Below are 21,674 nucleotides of genomic sequence, written 5' to 3'. Positions count from 1 at the left end.
AGGTCTACAATGTTTTTCTGAGGTCTTGACTGATTTCTTTTGATTTTCCCATGATGTCAAGCAAAGAGGCACTGAGTTTGAAGGTAGGCCTTGAAATACATCCACAGGTATACCTCCAATTGACTCAAATGATGTCAATTAGCCTATCAGAAGCTTCTAAAACCATGACATCATTTTCTGGAATTTTCCAAGCTGTTTAAAGGCACAGTCAACTTAGTGTATGTAAACTTCTGACCCACTGGAATTGTGATACAGTGAATTATAAGCGAAATAATCTGTCTGTAAACAATTGTTGGAAATTACTTGTGTCATGCACAAAGTAGATGTCCTAACCGACTTGCAAGACATTTGTCAAGTGGTTGAAGAACGAGTTTTAATGACTCCAACCTAAGTGTATGTAAACTTCCGACTTCAACTGTATTTAAAAAATTTAAACAACTAATTGACCTACGTCAGTTCAATTATTTGAATTCCAATTTGTTCATCTTTTTTCAGATAGTGCAACGCACAGTTTCTTTTGAGATAAATCAGACCAAACCTGAACAGTGCAATGTAGTAGGGAGTTGTAGTTTCCAACACGCCAATATTTAACATTTAATGACGCAGACAATTACATTGATGGAATCTACAATATATATGCACTATTAAAGCTGATCTACCCCCTAAATTAAAACATTTAAAAGAATAATAACATTTAAAAAACTACAATGACCGTAATCCATTGCGCGCTTACTTGTCCGGTCTGTGTGGTGCAGACACTGAGGCGGAGAGAAAAAGGATGGAGAGCAGCTTCTTCGTGAGGTATATCTACCTGAAAATACATGATCTAAGTGATTAATAGTTGGTATTCAGCAGTCATAAAAGTATGCCTTATTTACTTTGAAGAACTACTCAAATATTTTCTTCATAAAATATCTTCCTCAGACAGTCTCATCATCATCGGTGATCAGGCCTACCACCGTCGTGTCGTCAGCAAACTAGATGATGGTGTTGGAGTCGTGCGTGGCCACACAATCGTGGGTGAACAGGGAGTACAGGAGGGGATTAAGCATACACCCCCGAGGGACCCCCGTGTTGAGGGTCAGCGTGGCAGATGTGTTGTTACCTACCCTCATCCCCTGCGGGCAGCCCGTCAGAAAGTCCAGGATCCAGTTCCAGAGGGAAGTGTTCGGTCCCAGGGTTCCAACCTTGTGGATGAGCTTGGAGAGGATTATGGTTTTGAACGCTGAGATGTAGGAAATGTTGAAAATGTCCGTGAAGAAACTTGCCAGCTGGTCTGCGCATGTTCTGTGAATGTGCTCTGTTATTCAGTCTGGCCCAGCGGCCTTGCGAATGTTAACCTGTTTAAAAGTCTTACTCACATCAGTGACGGAGAGCGAGATCACACAGTCATCCAGAACAACAGGTGCTCTCATGCCTGGCTCGGTATTGTTTGCCTCGAACCAAGCACAGAAGGCAGCTCATCTGGGAAGTTTGCATCACTGGGAAATTCACGGCTGGCTTTCCCTTTGTAATCTGTAATAGTCTGCAAACCCTGCCACATCCAACTAGCGTCGGAGCCGGTGTAGTAGGATTCTAGTTTATTCCTATATTGACCTTTTCTATGATTGATGGCTCGTCGGAGGTCGTAGTGGGATGTTTTATAAGTATACATGTCCGTGTCCCATTCCTTGAAAGCGGTAGCTCTAGCCTTTTGCCCAGCGCTGATACTGCCTGTAATCCATGGCTTTTGGTGAGGGTACGTACGTACAGTCACTGTGTGGACGAAGTCATTGATGCACTTATTGATGAAACCTGTGACTGAGTTGGTGAACTCCTCAATGTTATCGGATGAATCCCTAAACATATTCCAGTGCTAGCAAAGCAGGCTTGTAGCTGAGCGTCCGCTCTGTCGGACCACTTCGGACCACAGATCCAGACTGATCCAGACTGTTAGCGCCTCTTGTGGTGCAGCAGATGTGTTGGTAAAAGTGGGGTCAAACGCATTTTAGTCCCTCACGTTAAAGTCTCCGCCCACTAGAAGCACTGCCTCTGGGTTAGCGTTTTCGTGTTTGTTTATGGTCCCGTACTGCTCGTTGAGTGCCTGCTTAGTGCCATTCTAATTTTGTGGTGGGATGTACACAGCAGTGATGATTACAGATGAAAGCTCTCTTGGTAAATAAAAACATCTGCAATTTACCATGAGGCATTCTAGTTCAGGTGAACAGAAGCTGGAGACTTCCCTTACATTTAAAGCTGTGCACCAGTTGTTGCACCAGTTTGGTTTTGCCCGAGTCTGCTGTTCGGCCGCAACAAAGCATGAAGAAGCCATTGAGTATTATGTCCATATCGCCCGTCAGCAAAGTTTTAACACAGGTTTTCACGTCATGTTGATAGGAACTCTCACACGTTGATAGGAAACTCTCACACGTTGATAGGAAACTCTCACATATTGATAGGAAACTCTCACACGTTGGTAGGAAACTCTCACACAGAGCTCATCCATCTTGTTCTCAAGTGACTGGACAGTAGTTCAAAAGTAGTTGGCATCATAGGTGATAATGGTGTGAGCTTTCTGTACAAACAAAATAAGGATAAACATGAACATTTTTACTAAAGAGCAAAATAGCTATGTTGGGTTGGAGTACGTAAGATGTTCATCATCTCCATCAGCGACATCTTCCTCTCCTCTCCCCTCCTCGTTCCCTCTGCTCTCCTGTCCTCTGCTCCCCAACCCCCGATGCCACTCATCCACTGCCAGCCTGCCAATTAAAAGGCTGATTAAAACCGACAAAGTGTCTCCAAATGAAGAAAGAGCTGGTGGAGGTCTTAACTGCTGAAGCCTGTCAATTATACAGCTAGAGGGGATCGGAGAGAGGGAGGGGAGGTGGGGGGCAGGCAATACCATGCAGGGTAGAAGAGAAGGAGACAACATGGTTGAATGATACTGTACTGTGTGAAATGTGCAGGACCATAATGGCCCTTTTGCTGGGAAAGCAACACAAGACACACAGACTGAACTTTAGTGAGAGACAGTTGCCCCAGTAGGCTCATGAAGAAGGGCTTATGTCTGGGTCAACGGTCCCCAAACTGGCCTGAAATACATGAGGGCAGGAAGGGAGGAACAGAACGATGACAGAGATAGAGACAAAGAGAGGAGAAGAAAACCCTGGCTGCTCCCTCTCGGTGGACCTGTGCAAGCTTCCCTATTAGACTGTCCCCTCTCTCCGCTCATCTCGTCTTTCTCGCCACCTCTCATTGCATGTCAGTACTGTAAGTCAGAAAAGTCCCAAAGTGATGGGCTCAATAGCAAAGCACTCAATCCCACATAAAGCACCCACGGTGCACATCAGCAGCTAAAATATGATGGGCTTCAGGAGCTCATAAATCTTGTTTTAGCGGGACGACGATGAGAGGAGAAGGAAGCCCAGTCTCCCTCTCCAGCATCGTTACTGCTGCTTCCCTCCCTCCCCAAGGCCCATTCCTACTCCATTTAAGCTAAATGTCAACTTTTCAACACCATTTCTCTTTGGGTTCCCATAGTTGCCATTTGTTTTAACACGAAGAGAGAAAAATGAGAAAATAAGTCAACAGGAAGACCTATTTAAAGAGTGTGTTGTCAGACTCAGGGGCTTTCTAAGGGCTGAGTGGAGGGTAGGAGCAGTTTGTCCTTTTGGTAAAAAAGTGCAGTAACCAAGTAACTGGAGAGATAAAATAGATCCCAGATGCCTGACACGCCACTACTTCTTCTGGAGCCAATAATGGATGTTGTAGAAATAGCTACTTGCTTATAAGAATGTACCTGCAAAGAACAATGACACAAAGAACAGCTGAATTCTAACACCGTAATAAGACTACATGAATTACATTATTTGTAGATTCCTCATAATTAAGAAGTTAATGATATTCTTTCAGTTAAATCGGAATGGTTTTTCTACTTCCAAACGGATGTGAGGTTCTCTGGGTAAGGCACAATCCAGATGGTAGTGGATTAAGAAATAAAACTAATTCTAGGTTGGTTGGCAAAGGTTGTGTGGAGAGACAGCACCTTTGGGACTTCCCCAAACTTTTCTGTCAGTGTCTGGTGGAGTAAATACCTTCCCTCAGGTGCCAACCAAGTCTCTGACCAACACAGTGGTGGAGATGTTAGTGATGCAGTGGAAATCAGCAGGTTTGGGCTTAGTAAAAAAACAGCTCTGATAGAGATAGCTGAGCATCCGTTTCATTTATTCATGTTTGCTGCTATTTTAGTAATAGACACCACCTCTCTTTAAGGCTGGTCTGTTGCTGTTCTGCAGTGGGAGGAGGGTTTTTGTGTGTGTGTGTGTGTGTGTGTGTGTGTGTGTGTGTGTGTGTGTGTGTGTGTGTGTGTGTGTGTGTGTGTGTGTGTGTGTGTGTGTGTGTGTGTGTGTGTGTGTGTGTGTGTGTGTGTGTGTGTGTGTAAGAGAGCGAGAGAGAGAGAGAGAGAGAGAGAGAGGAATGTGAGGGGAGAAAACAGCTAACAGATGAGAAAACAGCCTGCATGCCTCATAAAACAGAGATTCCCATAGAAGAGCCATTTCCTCTGTGCTGTGCATTGTGTGTGTGTGTGTGTGTGTGTGTGTGTGTGTGCATTGTGAAAATCCAGCTAGCTAGCAGATATACAACTGGATGAGTGAGGTGGTAGTAAAGCCTACACACTGACCATCTGGACATATAGCCTCCTGAAACACACTGACTGACTTCAATCTCCCTCTCTCTCTCTCTCTCTCTTTCTCCTCTAGCGGCACAGAGAAAGGGATAAATAGAGAAAGAGAATGATTGAGAGAAAGTGAGTCAAAGAGAAAGACATTCAGGAGAGAGAGTGATAGAGTCAGAGATCGAGAAAGAAAGGGCACAATTTTTCAAACAAAGTCTCAGTCCGTGGGGGCATGCATTAAACATAGTGTGAGACAGAGCTCACCCTTTCTACTCTATTGGCTTATTCAGTGGGGAGGAAACTGGTGTTAATATTTCATGGGCCAGCCAAAAGAATGAAGAGGTGTACACTCATGGGACAGGACGGACAGGAGAGTTCTGTGTCGTCGCCCACCTGCCCCCATCCCCCCAGGAGTGAGGCTTCAGATGTGGCCAGGGGTGTGTGTGTGTGTGTGTGTGTGTGTGTGTGTGTGTGTGTGTGTGTGTGTGTGTGTGTGTGTGTGTGTGTGTGTGTGTGTGTGTGTGTGTGTGTGTGTGTGTGTGTGTGTGTGTGTGTTTCTCTCTCTCCCCAGTGCGCAGGCAGTCAGTGACAATATGAACTGACAGCAGCGTAGCGAGGCTGACTGGACAACACGCGCCATCCTTCAGTCCATTAGGTTAGGCTGAGCCGCCAGTCCCTCAACTGATGAGGCCGAGAGGAGAAGAGAAGGGACCGTATTCATCATCACTGCCCCTCTGATATGGGACACCTGTCCACATCCAACAATGCCTCACGATCTGCAATACCAAACTCGTCCAAAATAATTGAGTTCGACTCCAGAGAGGGAACCAACCATTTTAGGGAGCGAAGCTGCACTGCTTCCTTTAGCTTGGGACTTTTGTTATTTGTTACTTTAAAATGAGTCACTATCTGCACTGTGAGTGTGGTGCCAGGAAAACAACCTCTTCCTCAACGTCACTAAGACCAAGGAGCTGATCGTGGACTACAGGAAACAGGGGGGCGAGTATGCCCCCATCCACATAGATGGGGCTAAAGTGGGGGGTGGGTCGAGAGCTTCAAGTTCCTTTGTGTCCAAATCACTAAGGACTTAAAATGGTCCACACCCAAGCAAACAGTCATGAAGGCGCAACAGCAACTCTTCCCCATCAGAAGGTTGAAAAGATTTGTCATGGGCCCTCAAATCCTTATCCAGCTGTCCCATTGAGCGCATCTTGACTGGTTGCAACACTGCTTGGTACGGCAACTGCACCTTCCTCGATCGCATGGCGGAGGGTTCTGCGTACAGCCCAGTACATCACTGGGGTCGAGCTCCCTGCCATCCAGGACCTCTATACCAGGGGGTATGAAAGGAAAGTACAGAAAATTCTGAATGACTCCATCCACCCAAGCCTGTTGTCTGTTGACTGTTGTCTGTTGTCTCTGCTTCAGCATGGCAAGCGGTATCAGAGCAACAAGGCTGACACCAACAGGCTACTGAACAGCTTCTATCCCCATGCCATAAGACTGCTAAATAACTAACAAAATGGCTATATGGATTATCTTCATTGACCGTTCTATTATCATTTTTTTAAATGACTGACTCTATGCACACTCACATGCTCACGCTATACACACTACATTCTCACACACACTCACACTGACACTACATCATACATACAGTTCATCTGCTCACATATAACACGCACACACATTCATACTGACTCTACAAACACGCACACACACTGGCATACAATCACAATTTACAGTGTCGCTACTCTGTTTGTCATATATCCTGATGCCTAATCACCTTCTCTACCTCTACCAGTCCAGTATCCCTGTACACTGTAAATATGGTATTGGCACTGACCCTGGAACTGATCCTGTACATAGTTACTGATCCTGGAACTGATCCTGTATATAGTTACTGATCCTGGAACTGATCCTGTATATAGCTTACTGACCCTGAAACTAATCCTGTATATAGCTACTGACCCTGAAACTAATCCTGTGTATAGCTACTGACCCTGAAACTAATCCTGTATATAGCTACTGACCCTGGAACTGATCCTGTATATAGCTACTGACCCTGAAACTAATCCTGTATATAGCTACTGACCCTGGAACTGATCCTGTATATAGCTACTGACCCTGAAACTAGTCCTGTATATAGCTACTGACCCTGGAACTGATCCTGTATATAGCTACTGACCCTGAAACTAATCCTGTATATAGCTACTGACCCTGGAACTGATCCTGTATATAGCTACTGACCCTGAAACTAGTCCTGTATATAGCTACTGACCCTGGAACTGATCCTGTATATAGCTTACTTACTTCTCCTGTTCTTATTTAATATATCTCGTGTTTTTGTTCTACTTTACTTTCTTTTATAGTACTACTGATATTGATTACTGCATTGTTGGAAAGAGCTTGTAAGAAAGCCATTTCCCTGTACTTGTGCACATGACAATAAAACTTGAAACTAGACACTACACTTTCCTTTTAGGACAATCAAGTAGCAAAGCTTTAATGGCCAGCTGTAAGATGCTGCCATATAAAAGGACCATCCTACGCTGGCACCTCTCAAGCCTCAGCTTCTATAAATTGAGAGAAAAAGGGCTGAGCAGAGAGAGCAGTTAACAACAGTAGTGGGCAGCTAGTAGGGAACAGCAGCTCTAAGAGACACTGACTAGATCTCCAGAGAGCTGCAGCCAGTGCTGGGCTGCGACCTCAAAAAGCACCCTATTCCCCTCATAGTGCACTACTTTTGACTAGGGCCCCTTGGGATGCAGCGCCAGAGTGAGGAGGCAGGAGGAGCAGGAGGACAGTCCTTTGTTGCAGCAGGAGACTTGGGCTGCTGAATTCCCTGCTTCAGCTATTCTTCATGGGGACAGCTCCCGAGGGGCGGCAGACTCCTCTCCTCTCTCTCCCAGGGCTCCCCCACTGTGACCGACGTCCACCTTCTGGTGAAGGAGAGCTTCGTTAGGGGAAAATGGGCCACTATCTGACCCATTTCACTAACTCACTCAAACAGCTTAAACCCAACTGTCCTAAAAGCCTTCAGTTGATGGGAAGAGGTCAGGCTTAGAATCCTCTGGGCTGGTGTGGCAAGCACACTCTTGGGAGTACACAAGATGGAGTTAGGATGGTGTTGTGTAGATTATGGTTGATGGCCAGAAAATGAAGATGTCAACAAACACACACACGCACATACACGTTTAGTAGTTCTACTAAGCGTAGCCCTGCTAAATTTGTATCATAAGAGTTGTGTACCAGCTTAGTCACCAGAGGGCCTGTCTGATCTGTCCTACTATGCATCCTATTCAGTCACTGACTGCACTGCCCTGTGTTATCATCAGTATCAGCCAGGTGAACCTGCACAGCGACCTTGAGGATGTATTTTCATCATGCGGATGAAAAAGACTAGGAAGGAGAGGATGAGAAGGGGGAGGAGAAGGAGGAGGACGAGGAGGAAGAGGAAAATTGGGAATGGGGGGAGAGAAGAAAGAGGGGTACTAAGAGGAAGTACTAAGAGGAAGTACTCTGATGAGAAGCCTTGCTCCCAGCAGAACCCACAGAACAATCCAGGGATTACAGACAGGTTCTCCCCTGGAACCATAAGAGGTTGCTGAAAATGTTTTCATAAACCCATCAAATTCATCAAGGGACTTTTTTTTACTGCACCCATAAAGCTTGGCGTGATCAATAGAGCCTGTGGTCAGAGAGCCATAAAGCTGTTGGGCTGAGGTGGGATTGGGCAAGGACTGGCTTCAGGGTAATCACCCTCCTCTGGAGAGTCCTCGACACCTGGTGGGAGCACCATACTCATATACCTTTTATACCAATACGTTTTCCCGCCAACTTTACCTTGCCACCATTTTTTTGCTTTTCGGCAACAAAGCCTGTACTTTTATTTTCACCAACCAACCTATTCATGATTGCAGTAATGTATTTAAAAGTCCCTCCAACCCCTCAGTATAAATGTTGCCTTTCATCTTACCATCTTTGGCAGCCATTAAATCCTGAACATTCTATTGTTGTCCAACATCAAACTTGTCCTTGTCAATCCCAAAGCTTCACAGAAATACTTTCAATTAATTTATTCTCTCCATTTAAATGTATGTAGTTCTGTCCTTGAGCTGTTCTTGTCTATTGTCACAGAAATGCTTTAGCATTTACCCTGGGGGAATGCACACTGCAATTTCATCTTTTTTTCTACACTTTGACAGGTAAATATTTAAAAGCCCTTATATTTAGTTATAAATGTGGGGTTAATATGCATACATTTCCAACTTAGCCTACTGGTGATTTGTAGTGTATCTTTCTTCAGGGGAGGTTAAAAGAAGAGGAAACCCGTGATGGTGTATCAAAAGCCCACATCCAACTTGTATCAAAAAAGCAACTTTCTGAAATGATCCTACAGAGGTTCATCCAGGTCAGATTTTTGTATTTCTTTACATGATTGGAAAGAGATTGTAATGTTTCTATAGCAAAGAAATGAGGACATGTGTTCCGTTTCAAAAGACAACTTTTTTGTTATATGACAGCAGTTCCACATGTTCGTGTCACTCAAGTTGTGTGGGAAAAATATAATTTCTGTTCAATTCTGTGATATTTCATTATATTATTCTTACTATAAAATGCACAGACCAGTAACATAATTAAACTTAAAATATGCCATGCTATTCTTAGATGTTTTTATTGTATTAGTCTTATAATGTTTCTTAGGACCTGGATAAATAAATTGATAATACATTTTTTTGTCTAGCCAGCTCATATGATCACCCGAACATATCTGATAACGTTTTGAGAAGCCATCTTTTCATTCACCATAACAGGAAAATATAAGGTAATTATTTACAAATTATTTAAGTAGGCTATGGCAAGCTGCTAACCTATGGCCTAAACTCACCAAAGGCGAGCGTGTGAGGCAAGTGTGATTTGTGTCACGATCGTCTATGGGTGAGAGAGAGGACCAAGGCGCAGCGTGTGCAAAATACATTCTCTTTTATTTAGAGAAGGGAAAAACACGCAACGAACACTATAACAAAACGAAACAAAACAACAAACGTGAAGCTATAAACGTAAGTGCACACACAAGCTACAAACGTACAACATAGACAATTACCCACAAAACCCCAATGCCTATGACTGCCTTAAATATGGCTCTCAACTAGAGACAATGAACCACAGCTGCCTCTAATTGAGAACCAATCTAGGCAGCCATAGACATACAAGCACCTAGACAAGACACTGACCCATTTACCCTACAAAACCCCTAGACAATACAAAAACACATACATTCCCCATGTCACACCCTGACCTAACTAAAATAATAAAGAAAACAAAGAATACTAAGGCCAGGGCGTGACAATTTGTTTTAGAATGCATTGTTTTGAATTATAATGAACCAACCGAAGCCGGGCTGGTTGTCTGCTTTGACGCCTCGCTCAATTAGAACGTGTCTCTATTTTTGTTTTATCGCTGGCGCTGTAGTCACATTAAAAAAAGTTAAAAATTTGAGCTCATTTGAATTGGAAGAGGTAGCTAAGGGTTGAGGCTTTACCAATTTATCCACTAATGGAAACACAACATCGCTATCAACAAAGATCATTCAAGATATGGACTATCCTCCCAGCATACAGTCACTTCTCCGCCTGTCCTGTCCTTTCAACCTGCCTTGCTCTGCTTGCTCCGCCCACCCACTTCTGGTGAGTTTTGCGCTTTACTGTGGAAGGCAGTGGAAGGTCTGAATTTGAACGGAGGAATTTAGAACATGTCGCTGTCAGGTTTCCATGACAATGGTCAACAGGGTCAAAGTTGAATGTCTCTTGCTCCTTCCTGGCAAAGGCAATGGCTGTATAAACGAAGACTGCTCTTTAAAAAAAAGTAAAAAAATAGGGCTGTTTGAAAGAAAAATGTGTGAAAGCAGTATAACACCAACTGGAGGATAAGGACAGGAGTGTCACGCCCTGGCCTTAGTATTCTTTGTTTTCTGTAATATTTTGGTTAGGTCAGGGTGTGACAGGGGGGATGTTTGTGTGTATTTGTCTCGTCTTGGGTGGTTGTATTGTATAGGGGGTTTTGTAGAGGTTATGGGGTTGTGTTTAGTGTAGGTGTCTAGGTAAGTCTATGGTTGCCTGAATGGTTCTCAATCAGAGACAGCTGTCTTTCATTGTCTCTGATTGGGAGCCATATTTAAGGCAGCCATAGGCATTAGGCTATTGTGGGTAATTGTCTATGTGTAGTGTTTAGTGTCAGCACTATTTTGTTTGAATAGCTTCACGGTCGTCTGTTTGTTGTTTTGTTTAGTTTATATAAGTATTCGTGTTCGTCTTCTTAATAATAAAGAAGGATGTATTGTTATCACGCTGCGCCTTGGTCCACTCGGAACTGGTGGTCCACTCTTTCAAAGTTACGACGATCGTGACAAGGAGAGATGTCTCAGACAGAAGAGTTTATATTTGACCTAGAAGTCACCTCTAAAGACTCATGAACATTAAACATATTCATGAAAATATTGAACTGAATAATCAACACCGCTCTGTGAACCAGCCATTGTAACGATGCTCCGGATGCAATCTATTTAGCTGGAAGAAGTGCAGTGCTTGAAGTGAGAGTACTTTAGGCCTGAGGTCTGTTTTGACAAGAGAGACACTTTTCTTGTACTGTCAAAGTGTCAGCCAATGATAAGTTTGCTAGTCAGGACAGCAAGAAGTAGAAAGGATGACGGTGGAGTCACATCACAAATCACAGCGGTCACAGAGAGAGAGTCCCAGGACACCGGGCCACCAGGCTGCAAAGAATGGAGCAGCGAATGAATGCAAAGCTGCATAACACCTTGACAGCTAGCTGGGAAACAATCTCTTACTATGCACGAGATCTACCTCAGGGACGTCTGGCTAATTTCCTGCGAAAACAGCAGACTACTGAAGCGCAGGGTGGATGTAAAGGGGGGGGGGGGGGGGGGGGGGGGGGGCTGGGTGAGGCTGGGTGAAGCTGGGCGAGGCTGAGTGCGTGGCTGGTTGTCAGGTTGTACTCTGGTGGACTGACTGACGCAGGAGAGGGCAGACAGGACTGGAGAGATGGGGGGGGTGGAAGAAGGGGTTGTGTTGGCTCTGAAACATCTGTGGTGATGACCCCCTCCCTGTCTCGGGGACGGCAGTAATACAATGTGATTATACAGCATAGCTGCTCATATGCATCTCGTTATGGGGTACGCCCTGGCCCTGCCAGCACCCTGCATATCTGTGCCCCCTTGAACGCCACTCTGTACCCCTGGCATCCCTGAGTCTGAGCCACTAACACACAGTAAAGCCATATCTATCCCAGAGGATTCTGGGCCGCGGAGGTGCCAGACGGACGGACGGACTGCAACAGAATGTTAATATCTCTGCCTCTACTGTCTGGGCCTGGGCTGGGCCGCGTGACAGAGGTACAGTCCCTTGCCCAGTCTGGAAGGAGACTCACCTTCAAATCTAGACTAAGATGTCTGAAAACTAAAGCATACATTATGTTAATCTAGAGGATGGAAGCCATCCATATAGTTCTAATTGGTAAACTACAGATTCATGGAGGAATAGAACAGAACAGTCCCTGTCTGGTACTATAACAAAACAAGCAGTGTTGTGTTACACAGCAAAGACCTGCAGCTAATGAGAACAAACCTTGAATAAATCCGTACACAAATTTCGACAGAGAAACGGCGGCAGCTTCATCAGTGGAATGTGTTGAATAACAACAGCAGTCTCTATTAGCACCAGACACGGCTGTCACAGGGAGCACCGAGCCAGGCTAGGATCACAGCCGTTAGAGCTGCTCAACCAACAAAGAAGGGAGAACAAAGAAAGAAAGAAAGGTCTGGCTGATTGTCAAATATGCTGGCCTTTCTAAATTTTCTTGGCAAAGGTGAAATTTTCCTGCAAAGTCTGGGATCATTAATCAAAGAAGCATCTATAGTTCACCACCTGAAAGCAAAGCCTCCGCCCTAGCTCGTTCTCCCTACCTCCGTCCCCCCTGCCGAGCTGACATCTTCAGTAATTATGTAATTAACACTGGCAGGCCTAATTTCAGAGATAGTGCGCTCTAATTGTGTTCAGACGTTCATTAGTTAAGCCAAACATTCGATAAACCTATCAGCAGCAAGAGCAGTCAGGTGGGGCCAGGGTCCGAAGGCCACTTGTTTTTTGGAACTGTCACGTTCCTGACCTGTTTTCTGTTGTTTTGTATGTGTTAGTCGGTCAGGGCGTGAGTGTGGGTGGGCATTTCTATGTCGCTGTGTCTGTGTCTATGTTCTATGTTGCATGTGTGCACCTAGTTCATTTATATAGCTTCACGTTCGTCTATTTGTTGTTTTGTTTCATTTTTCTTCTTAATAATAAAGAGAAGATGTATTTTTCACACGCTGCGCGTGTCCACTCTCTCACCCTTAGACAGCCGTGACAGAATTACCCACCTAAATCGGACCAAGCGGCGTGTCAAGCGGCAACAGGACCCACCTACACAGGATTTCTGGACATGGGAGGACGAATTGGATGGTAAGGGACCTTGGGCTCAACCAGGAGAATATCGCCGCCCCAAAGCTGAGCTGGAGGCAGCGAAAGCCGAGAGGAGGCGATATGAGGAGGCAGCAAGGAGGCAAGGCTGGAAGCCTGTGAGTACTACCCAAAAATTTCTTGGGGGGGGGCTTAAAGGGAGTGTGGCGAAGTCAGGTAGGAGACCTGCGCATACTCCCTGTACTTACCGTGGAGAGCGAGAGTACGGGCAGACACCGTGTTACGCAGTAGAGCGCATGGTGTCTCCTGTACGCGTGCATAGCCCGGTTCGGTACATTCCAGCTCCACGTATCGGCCGGGCTAGATTGAGCGTTGAGCCGGATGTCATGAAGCCGGCCCAACGCATCTGGCCACCAGTGCGTCTCCTCGGGCCGGCTTACATGGCACCAGCCTTACGCATGGTGTCCCCGGTTCGCCTACATAGCCCGGTGCGGGTTATTCCACCTCCCCGCACTGGTCAGGCGACGGGGAGCATACAACCAGGTAAGGTTGGGCAGGCTCAGTGCTCAAGGGAGCCAGTACGCCTGCACGGTCCGGTATTTCCGGCGCCACCTCCCCGCCCCAGCCCAGTACCACCAGTGCCTACACCACGCACCAGGCTTCCAGTGTGTCTCCAAAGCCCTGTTCCTCCTCCACGCACTCGCCCTATGGTGCGTGTCTCCAGCCCGGTACCACCAGTTCCGGCACCACGCACCAGGCCTACAGTGCGTCTCAGCCGGCCAGAGTCTGCCGTCTGCCCAGCGGCGCCTGAACTGCCCGTCTGCCCAGCGGCGCCTGAACTGCCCGTCTGCCCAGCGGCGCCTGAACTGCCCGTCTGCCCAGCGGCGCCTGAACTGCCCGTCTGCCCAACGCCGTCTGAACTGCCCGTCTGCCAAGCGCCGCATGAACTGCCCGTCTGGACTGAGCCTTCAAAGCCGCCCGTCTGCCATGAGCCTGCAAAGCCGCCCGTCTGCCATGAGCCTTCAGAGCCGTCCGCCAGACAGGAGCCGCTAGAGCCTTCCGCCAGACAGGAGCCGCTAGAGCCTTCCGCCAGACAGGAGCAGCCAAAGCCTTCCGCCAGACAGGAGCAGCCAGAGCCTTCCGCCAGACAGGATCAGCCAGAGCCTTCCGCCAGACAGGATCAGCCAGAGCCTTCCGCCAGACAGGATCAGCCAGAGCCTTCCGCCAGACAGGATCAGCCAGAGCCTTCCGCCAGACAGGATCAGCCAGAGCCTTCCGGCAGACAGGATCAGCCAGAGCCTTCCGCCAGACAGGACCAGCCAGAGCCGTCCAGCCAGGACCAGCCAGAGCCGTCCAGCCAGGACCAGCCAGAGCCGTCCAGCCAGGACCAGCCAGAGCCGTCCAGCCAGGACCAGCCAGAGCCGTCCAGCCAGGACCAGCCAGAGCCGTCCAGCCAGGACCAGCCAGAGCCGCCAGAGCCTTCCGCCAGACAGGATCCGCCAGAGCCTTCCGCCAGCCAGGATCCGCCAGAGCCTTCCGCCAGCCAGGATCCGCCAGAGCCAGCCAGCCAGGATCCGCCAGAGCCAGCCAGCCAGGATCCGCCAGAGCCAGCCAGTCCGGAGCGGTCCCTCAGTCCGGGGCTGCCCCTAAGTCCAGCGGGACCCATGTCTAGGGTTCCCAGTCCAAGGTCGGTGGCGAGGGTCGCCACTTTGAGGAGGCTACGGAAGCTGGGATTGACTATGGTGGGGTGGGGACCTCGTCCAGAGCCTGAGCCACCACCGTGGTCAGATGCCCACCCAGACCCTCCCCTAGACTTTTGGTAGTGCGTCCGGAGTACGCACCTTGAGGGGGGGGTTATGTCACGTTCCTGACCTGTTTTCTGTTGTTTTGTATGTGTTAGTCGGTCAGGGCGTGAGTGTGGGTGGGCATTTCTATGTCGCTGTGTCTGTGTCTATGTTCTATGTTGCATGTGTGCACCTAGTTCATTTATATAGCTTCACGTTCGTCTATTTGTTGTTTTGTTTCGTTTTTCTTCTTAATAATAAAGAGAAGATGTATTTTTCACACGCTGCGCCTTGGTCCACTCTCTCACCCTTAGACAGCCGTGACAGGAACACCATTTCTGTGTCAGTCACTTAATTAGTGTGTTGCTTGATATCGCTGACAGGACAAGTTTCTGTAATTTACCGATAATTACCCTCCTGCTCTGATACAATAAAAAAGTCATTGGTCCCTGCGTAGATAACCAATCATGGCTCAGGCTTTATGTTCCCTGCCCACTTTGTCTGGCTGTCTTTCTAAACACAAATTGCTTAATAGCAGTTTTTTATTTGCATGGCCAAAACAACGCTTGATTTAAAAGGTAAATGCACCACTAATGGCTTTTGAATTTAGAAGACATATTTAGATACGCATAAAGAAAGACTCTGAATGGATGCATTTGTACCATGTAACATAATAATGTTGGAAAGGGCCTCCAAACTACTCCGAATTGTCCTAAAATTATTACTGACTGAGTTACTTTAGAAACACTATGTTAGGAATTTGGAATACATCTGAAATTCTATAATCAAACATTTACCTTTAAATTGGTGAAGTGATTTCTGTCATCCTATAATGACATTTCAAAGCAGTTTGGTTGAACCCAGGCAGACAGAGTTGGTCCTATGTAACACCCTATCTGTCTTGTGTAGAGCCTGTCCCTGGGATGATTCCTTTAATTAAGAGGGGGCCAAATGCTTAACTAGGCAGAATGTGAGCTGCCACCAGCTAGCTGCCTGGGCTGTACCAATGGGCTGCACTTCAACAGCTCATTCATCAGCCACAGACACAGCCTCCACCGGGCCACCTGTTCTGACACATCACCACACCAGGGAGGAGGAAGTCATTTACATTCTACTGTGCAATGTCGTCGCCCTACTCCCTCCCTCCCTCCCTCCCTCCCTCCCTCCCTCCCTCCCTCCCTCCCTCCCCTGCCTTTATAACTTTAAAGTTCCCCCTTGGCCAGCTCCAGGAGATAATTGAATAGCGGGGTTTTGATTTAGTTTGAAATCAATTTGGGACCAGGGCTTTTCATTCATTATACTCCTTGGCTTGGGAAAGCCATATCTGAAATCCCTCAAAACTTTGGCAAAGCTTGAACGTCGTCAATTCAAAGCGGATTGACAGGACTGCGTGTGACAAGACAGGATGGTGTGAGGGTGCTGAGTTTAGGTCTGTATATTTGGGCAGCGAGAGTGCTCCTCTCCTCTCCACTGTGGGAGTGAGTGCTTTATCCCCTGTGCTGTCCTCTCCTCTCCACTATGGCAGTAGTACTTTATATCCCCTGAGCTGTCCTCTCCTCTCCACTATGGCAGTAGTACTTTATATCTCCTGTGCTGTCCTCTCCTCTCCACTATGGCAGTAGTACTTTATATCTCCTGTGCTGTCCTCTCCTCTCCACTATGGCAGTAGTACTTTTTATCCCCTGTGCTGTCCTCTCCTCTCCACTATGGCAGTAGTACTTTATATCTCCTGTGCTGTCCTCTCCTCTCCACTATGGCAGTAGTACTTTATATCTCCTGTGCTGTCCTCTCCTCTCCACTATGGCAGTAGTACTTTATATCTCCTGTGCTGTCCTCTCCTCTCCACTATGGCAGTAGTACTTTTTATCCCCTGTGCTGTCCTCTCCTCTCCACTATGGCAGTAGTACTTTATATCTCCTGTGCTGTCCTCTCCTCTCCACTATGGCAGTAGTACTTTATATCCCCTGTGCTGTCCTCTCCTCTCCACTATGGCAGTAGTACTTTATATCTCCTGTGCTGTCCTCTCCTCTCCACTATGGCAGTAGTACTTTATATCTCCTGTGCTGTCCTCTCCTCTCCACTATGGCAGTAGTACTTTATATCTCCTGTGCTGTCCTCTCCTCTCCACTATGGCAGTAGTACTTTATATCTCCTGTGCTGTCCTCTCCTCTCCACTATGGCAGTAGTACTTTTTATCCCCTGTGCTGTCCTCTCCTCTCCACTATGGCAGTAGTACTTTATATCCCCTGTGCTGTCCTCTCCTCTCCACTATGGCAGTAGTACTTTATATCTCCTGTGCGTTCTGTCACCACCAGGTGCTGCTGTAGAGAGAGAGAGAGAGAGAGCGAGAGAGAGAGAGAGAGAGCGAGAGAGAGAGAGAGAGAGAGAGAGAGAGAGAGAGCAAGAGAGATCGAGAGAGAGAGAGAGAGAGAGAGAGCGAGAGAGAGAGAGAGAGAGCGAGAGAGAGAGAGAGCGAGAGAGAGAGAGAGAGAGCGAGAGAGAGAGAGAGAGCGAGAGAGAGAGAGAGCGAGAGAGAGAGAGCGTGAGAGAGCGAGAGAGAGAGAGAGAGAGAGAGAGAGAGACATAGAGAGAGAGAGAGAGAGAGAGACAGAGAGAGAGCCGTCTTGTTTGGAGGAGAGGAGGCAGCCAAGCACACAGGTTGACATTTCAGCCAGCTCCCTGTAGACACACATGGCAAATGTGTGGGTGGATGTATGTGGCTCTAACTTGTATGAGTAGGTGTGTGGGGGTTGGTGTGACAATGTGTGTGTAAAAATATGTGTATGTGTGTGAGAATATGTGTCTGCGTATCCATGTGTGTGTTCATGCATGTGTGTGCATGTGTTTAGTCAAGTCTATTCTGTATTAGTAATCTCCCCTGAGCCTTTGTGCCTTTTAGTATTGGCCACCTGAAAACAAGCTCCTAACAAAGCAACGTAGCATTTCCAGTAATATCCTATGTGTAAAAAGCAGCGTGGTGCTATTCAGGTGACATATGAACGTGTTTCTCAGCCCAACACATTCAGTAAGCAGCACTTTGTTCCATGTATGAGGTATTGTATTATAAGACCTCACATGGCAGTGATGTAAATAACCACTCAATAAAGAATCAAGGAAACGACTGTTGACTGAATGAGTCAGTGTGGTGTCTCAACAGACAGAGATGTACAATTGGACACAGAGACAGTCGGGGAGATGGAAGCCAGTCAGAACACCAATGTCTGAGATCATTGCAGTTTTTCCACTTTAAAAGCCAATCTCTTGCTTTCAAGCAAAACCCCTCCGTCTCAGACTGATCCTCTAGTGTGGTTGATTTCTCGATTGTCATTCAGCTTCCTTGAGGCTGTTAGAGTGTGTCTCAAATGGCACCCTATTCACTTGGGCCCTTGTCAAAAGTAGTGCACTATATAGGGAATAGGGTGTCATTTGAGATGCAACAATAATCTGTGTTAGCCAGTTAAAGCCCCTGGATATGGTAATGTTGCGTTAGCGTCTAGTGTTAGCGCCTAGCACCAGTCAGCCAATAACCTTGGGAGGCTGTGTTTGGAGGGAGTTAGCCCCCCTAATTCATCAGAGGCACTCCATTAGCTGGCCATCCAGCCACACAACATACACAATGGAACAGGAAGGAAAGTTGTGCGGGAAACAGCCAATCAGGGCACAGCTAGGGAGATATCATTAGTTACTGCCTTTCAAAACTACTGAATTGGGACACTTACCTGACTTGCCCCATTTTTTGCTCCACGGACCCAAGATGTTGATGAATGACAGTAAGAGACTGTCAGAGTAGGGAAGTGGATAGGGTTAAGGATGCATCTTGGACATGTGTTTGGGCTTAATCTTGGTAGATAGCACTTTATATTATACTATGGAATAAAATGGTAATAACACGGTAATAGAAGGAGGACGGCACAGAACTAACTGTTCTAACCTCAGAATGTACTTCTTCATTATTTCTTCAGAGAATGAAGACCTTCTCAAGGCTAGCTCACACTAGGCTACATCAATAATTTATCCTCACCAAAGTCACAGCACAATTACATGACCATTACCTGCAGCAAAGATTAGTAAACGCAGGATGGTTTATGGAAATGGAGTGCTTTGCAGCAGAGATTTGAAAGATGGCTGAGGTCGCCCGGCGAGGTCAATGATTGTTAGGAGAAGAAGCCTGGTATTTCCAGATGCCATGATAGATAGAAAAAATATTACTTCAACACATTTCATCTCTGAGCAGACAGGGAAAATATAATAGCCAGTCTTGGAAGGTAGAAACAATGATTGTCAGCCTCAATAAGAGCCCGTCAATACGCACTTGCCCTACACCAGTACACCCACTCACCCCCATCACAGACTGGTCACACTGATCGCCTGCTGTCCCCCAGGCAGGGCAAGGGGGTGACACACACCCCCTCCTAAAAAACACATCCACCTCATCAATCATGTCATCTTTCTCACCCTTCCTCCTCACCCCTTCAGAGGGCACAGCTGAGGGAATCAAATCAAGGCTGGTCTAATTGAAGACAGCAGAGCTGGGTTCCTGGGGTATGTATAAGGGTATGAGGCCTGGGTCTGGGTGCTGGGCCCTCTCTACTCTGCTCTGCGGATGTTAATAACACTTGGAGGGTGTCGATTCATCAGAGCCCCTTAATGGTATTAGCTCGGAGAGGCCTCTCCCTCTCTCCCTCTCTCCCTCTCTCTCTCTCTAGTTCTCTCCATCTATCCATCTCCTTCTCTCATTACTTCTCTCTCTCACAAATCTCTTTCCATAGGCCAAATAAATGTGCATACACTTCCATAACAAATTAAGGAGATGTGTTCCTAATCCCGATACACTGCCGTCAGCTACATAGCTGCCTGTATTAACATGAATACATGCATATCCTCTTCTCTCTCTCCCTCCCTGTCTCCCCCTGCCTGCCACCTTCTCTCCCTGTCTCCCCCTGCCTGCCACCCTCTCTCCCCTCCCTCCACCCCTCCCTCTATCGTCCCCTACTGCCCTCTCTCTCCCCCTTCCACACTCTGTCTATCCAACCGTCCTCTGTCCCCAATATGCTCTCCCTCTCTCTTTCCCTCTCCCTCCCATCCTCTTTCCAACCGTCCTCTGTCCCCAATATGCTCTCCCTCTCTCTTTCCCTCTCCCTCCCATCCTCTATCCAACCGTCCTCTGTCCCCAATATGCTCTCCCTCTCTCTTTCCCTCTCCCTCCCATCCTCTATCCAACCGTCCTCTGTCCCCAATATGCTCTCCCTCTCTCTTTCCCTCTCCCTACAATCCTCTATCCAACCGTCCTCTGTCCCCAATATGCTCTGCCTCGTTCTCTCCAACAACATGTGGTGTACATTCCAGCTGTTTATTAAACAACGCCAGAGCTTCACAGGAGCAGGTGATGCAGTCAATTACTCCACAATTACCAAGGTAATTATGCAAAGGAGAGGAGAACTGTGCTGTGATGTGCTGTGCAAGGGGAGGAAAGGAGGAATAGGAGATGGAGAGGACCTTGGCACAGAAGCCTGGCCCTGTTCTGTTGGCACTGGCTGGGGTTAGCTGGGGTTGGATGGAGGGCGGGCGATTGAGACCTTGATGTAGCCTTGCCAGAGACAGTGCTACCATAGAGGACAATGTGCCTCCTCACCTATCAAACACTCCTCCTCTCCCCTTCACTCTGACACACTTATGCCTGCATGGTTGTTTCTCAAGTCTGCATGAGTAGCCACGCCTGCTGTCTTTGTTTTGGACAATAGCTGTAATGTGTTTGTGTGTGTGTGTCTGTTCACTCCCCACACAATTAGGTGTCCTCTCCCTGAGCGCTGACGTGGAGAAAAGACAAGAGGATGGAAACAGAAGACAGGAGGGAAGAGAAAAGAAAAGAGAAGATAGAGCGGAAAGTGAGAGAGCGAGACGGAGACAGACAGAGAGAGAGAGAGAGAAAGAGAGAGAGAGAAGAGAGGAAAACAGTGGAAAAGGGGAGTGGAGGAGAGGTGATGAGAGGAGAGAAAATCAGAGGAGAGTTGCATGTATTCCACTGGGATTTTATATTAACACTGATTGAATAAGTCTTCCCCCTCTTTCTTTCTTTCTTTCTTTCTTTCTTTCTTTCTTTCTTTCTTTCTTTCTTTCTTTCTTTCTTTCTTTCTTTCTTTCTTTCTAACTTTCTTTCTTTCTTTCTTTCTTTCTCTATCTCTCTTTCCCTCACACACACTAACATGTTTACAGAATCACACAGTAAATACATTCATACTCTCTCTCATTCTCACCCCACCTCCTCCCTCTTTCTAACAACCACTATTGCTCCAATCATCCTCATGGACAATCTCACACTTCCACAATGAGGCGCACATCAAGTCTCCCCCACATGCGAGTGGTGAGGCAAATTGAAGTGCAGACTAGCTATTCTCAAACAGAGAGTGTCAGAGGGAATGAGAGGGCTCGGCATAGCGCCTGTCACAAGAGCTTTATGGGCCGGGATTGAAAATAATTTCACTGCCAGGATGTACAGCAAATTACTTAGTGTCAGCTCATCACTTTGGGAGGAGTGTGTGTGCTGGATATAATGCTCTGGTCGCCAGCAGACAGACAGATGGACAGACACACACACACACACACACAGACAGACACACAGGCACACAGACAGACAGACAAACAGAAAGACAGACATACACAGACAGACAGAGCAGGTGTCTTAACATGCTGCTGGCTCTCAGTCTGAAACCATCCAACCCTTCTCAACACGCCTGCCTCCTAGCATGCCTCCTAGACTTC

General features: G+C 47.0%; 1 protein-coding gene across 1 annotated transcript in view; it reads right to left on the bottom strand.

Annotated features, from left to right (window-relative positions):
* The window catches only part of LOC120058628 (calmodulin-binding transcription activator 1-like), a 475,337-nt gene that overhangs the window by 139,111 nt on the left and 314,552 nt on the right, over positions 1 to 21,674 (bottom strand). Inside the window, exon 5 of the mRNA XM_039007387.1 lies at positions 4,673 to 4,692. Coding sequence (XP_038863315.1) covers positions 4,673 to 4,692 — 20 coding nt within the window. The remainder of the gene's footprint in view (positions 1 to 4,672; positions 4,693 to 21,674) is intronic.

Source organism: Salvelinus namaycush, chromosome 14, assembly GCF_016432855.1.
Source record: "Salvelinus namaycush isolate Seneca chromosome 14, SaNama_1.0, whole genome shotgun sequence".
Classification (NCBI taxonomy): Eukaryota; Metazoa; Chordata; class Actinopteri; order Salmoniformes; family Salmonidae; genus Salvelinus; species Salvelinus namaycush.
The sequence above is the reverse complement of the archived record's forward strand: the minus strand, read 5'-3'. Positions and strand labels throughout refer to the sequence as shown.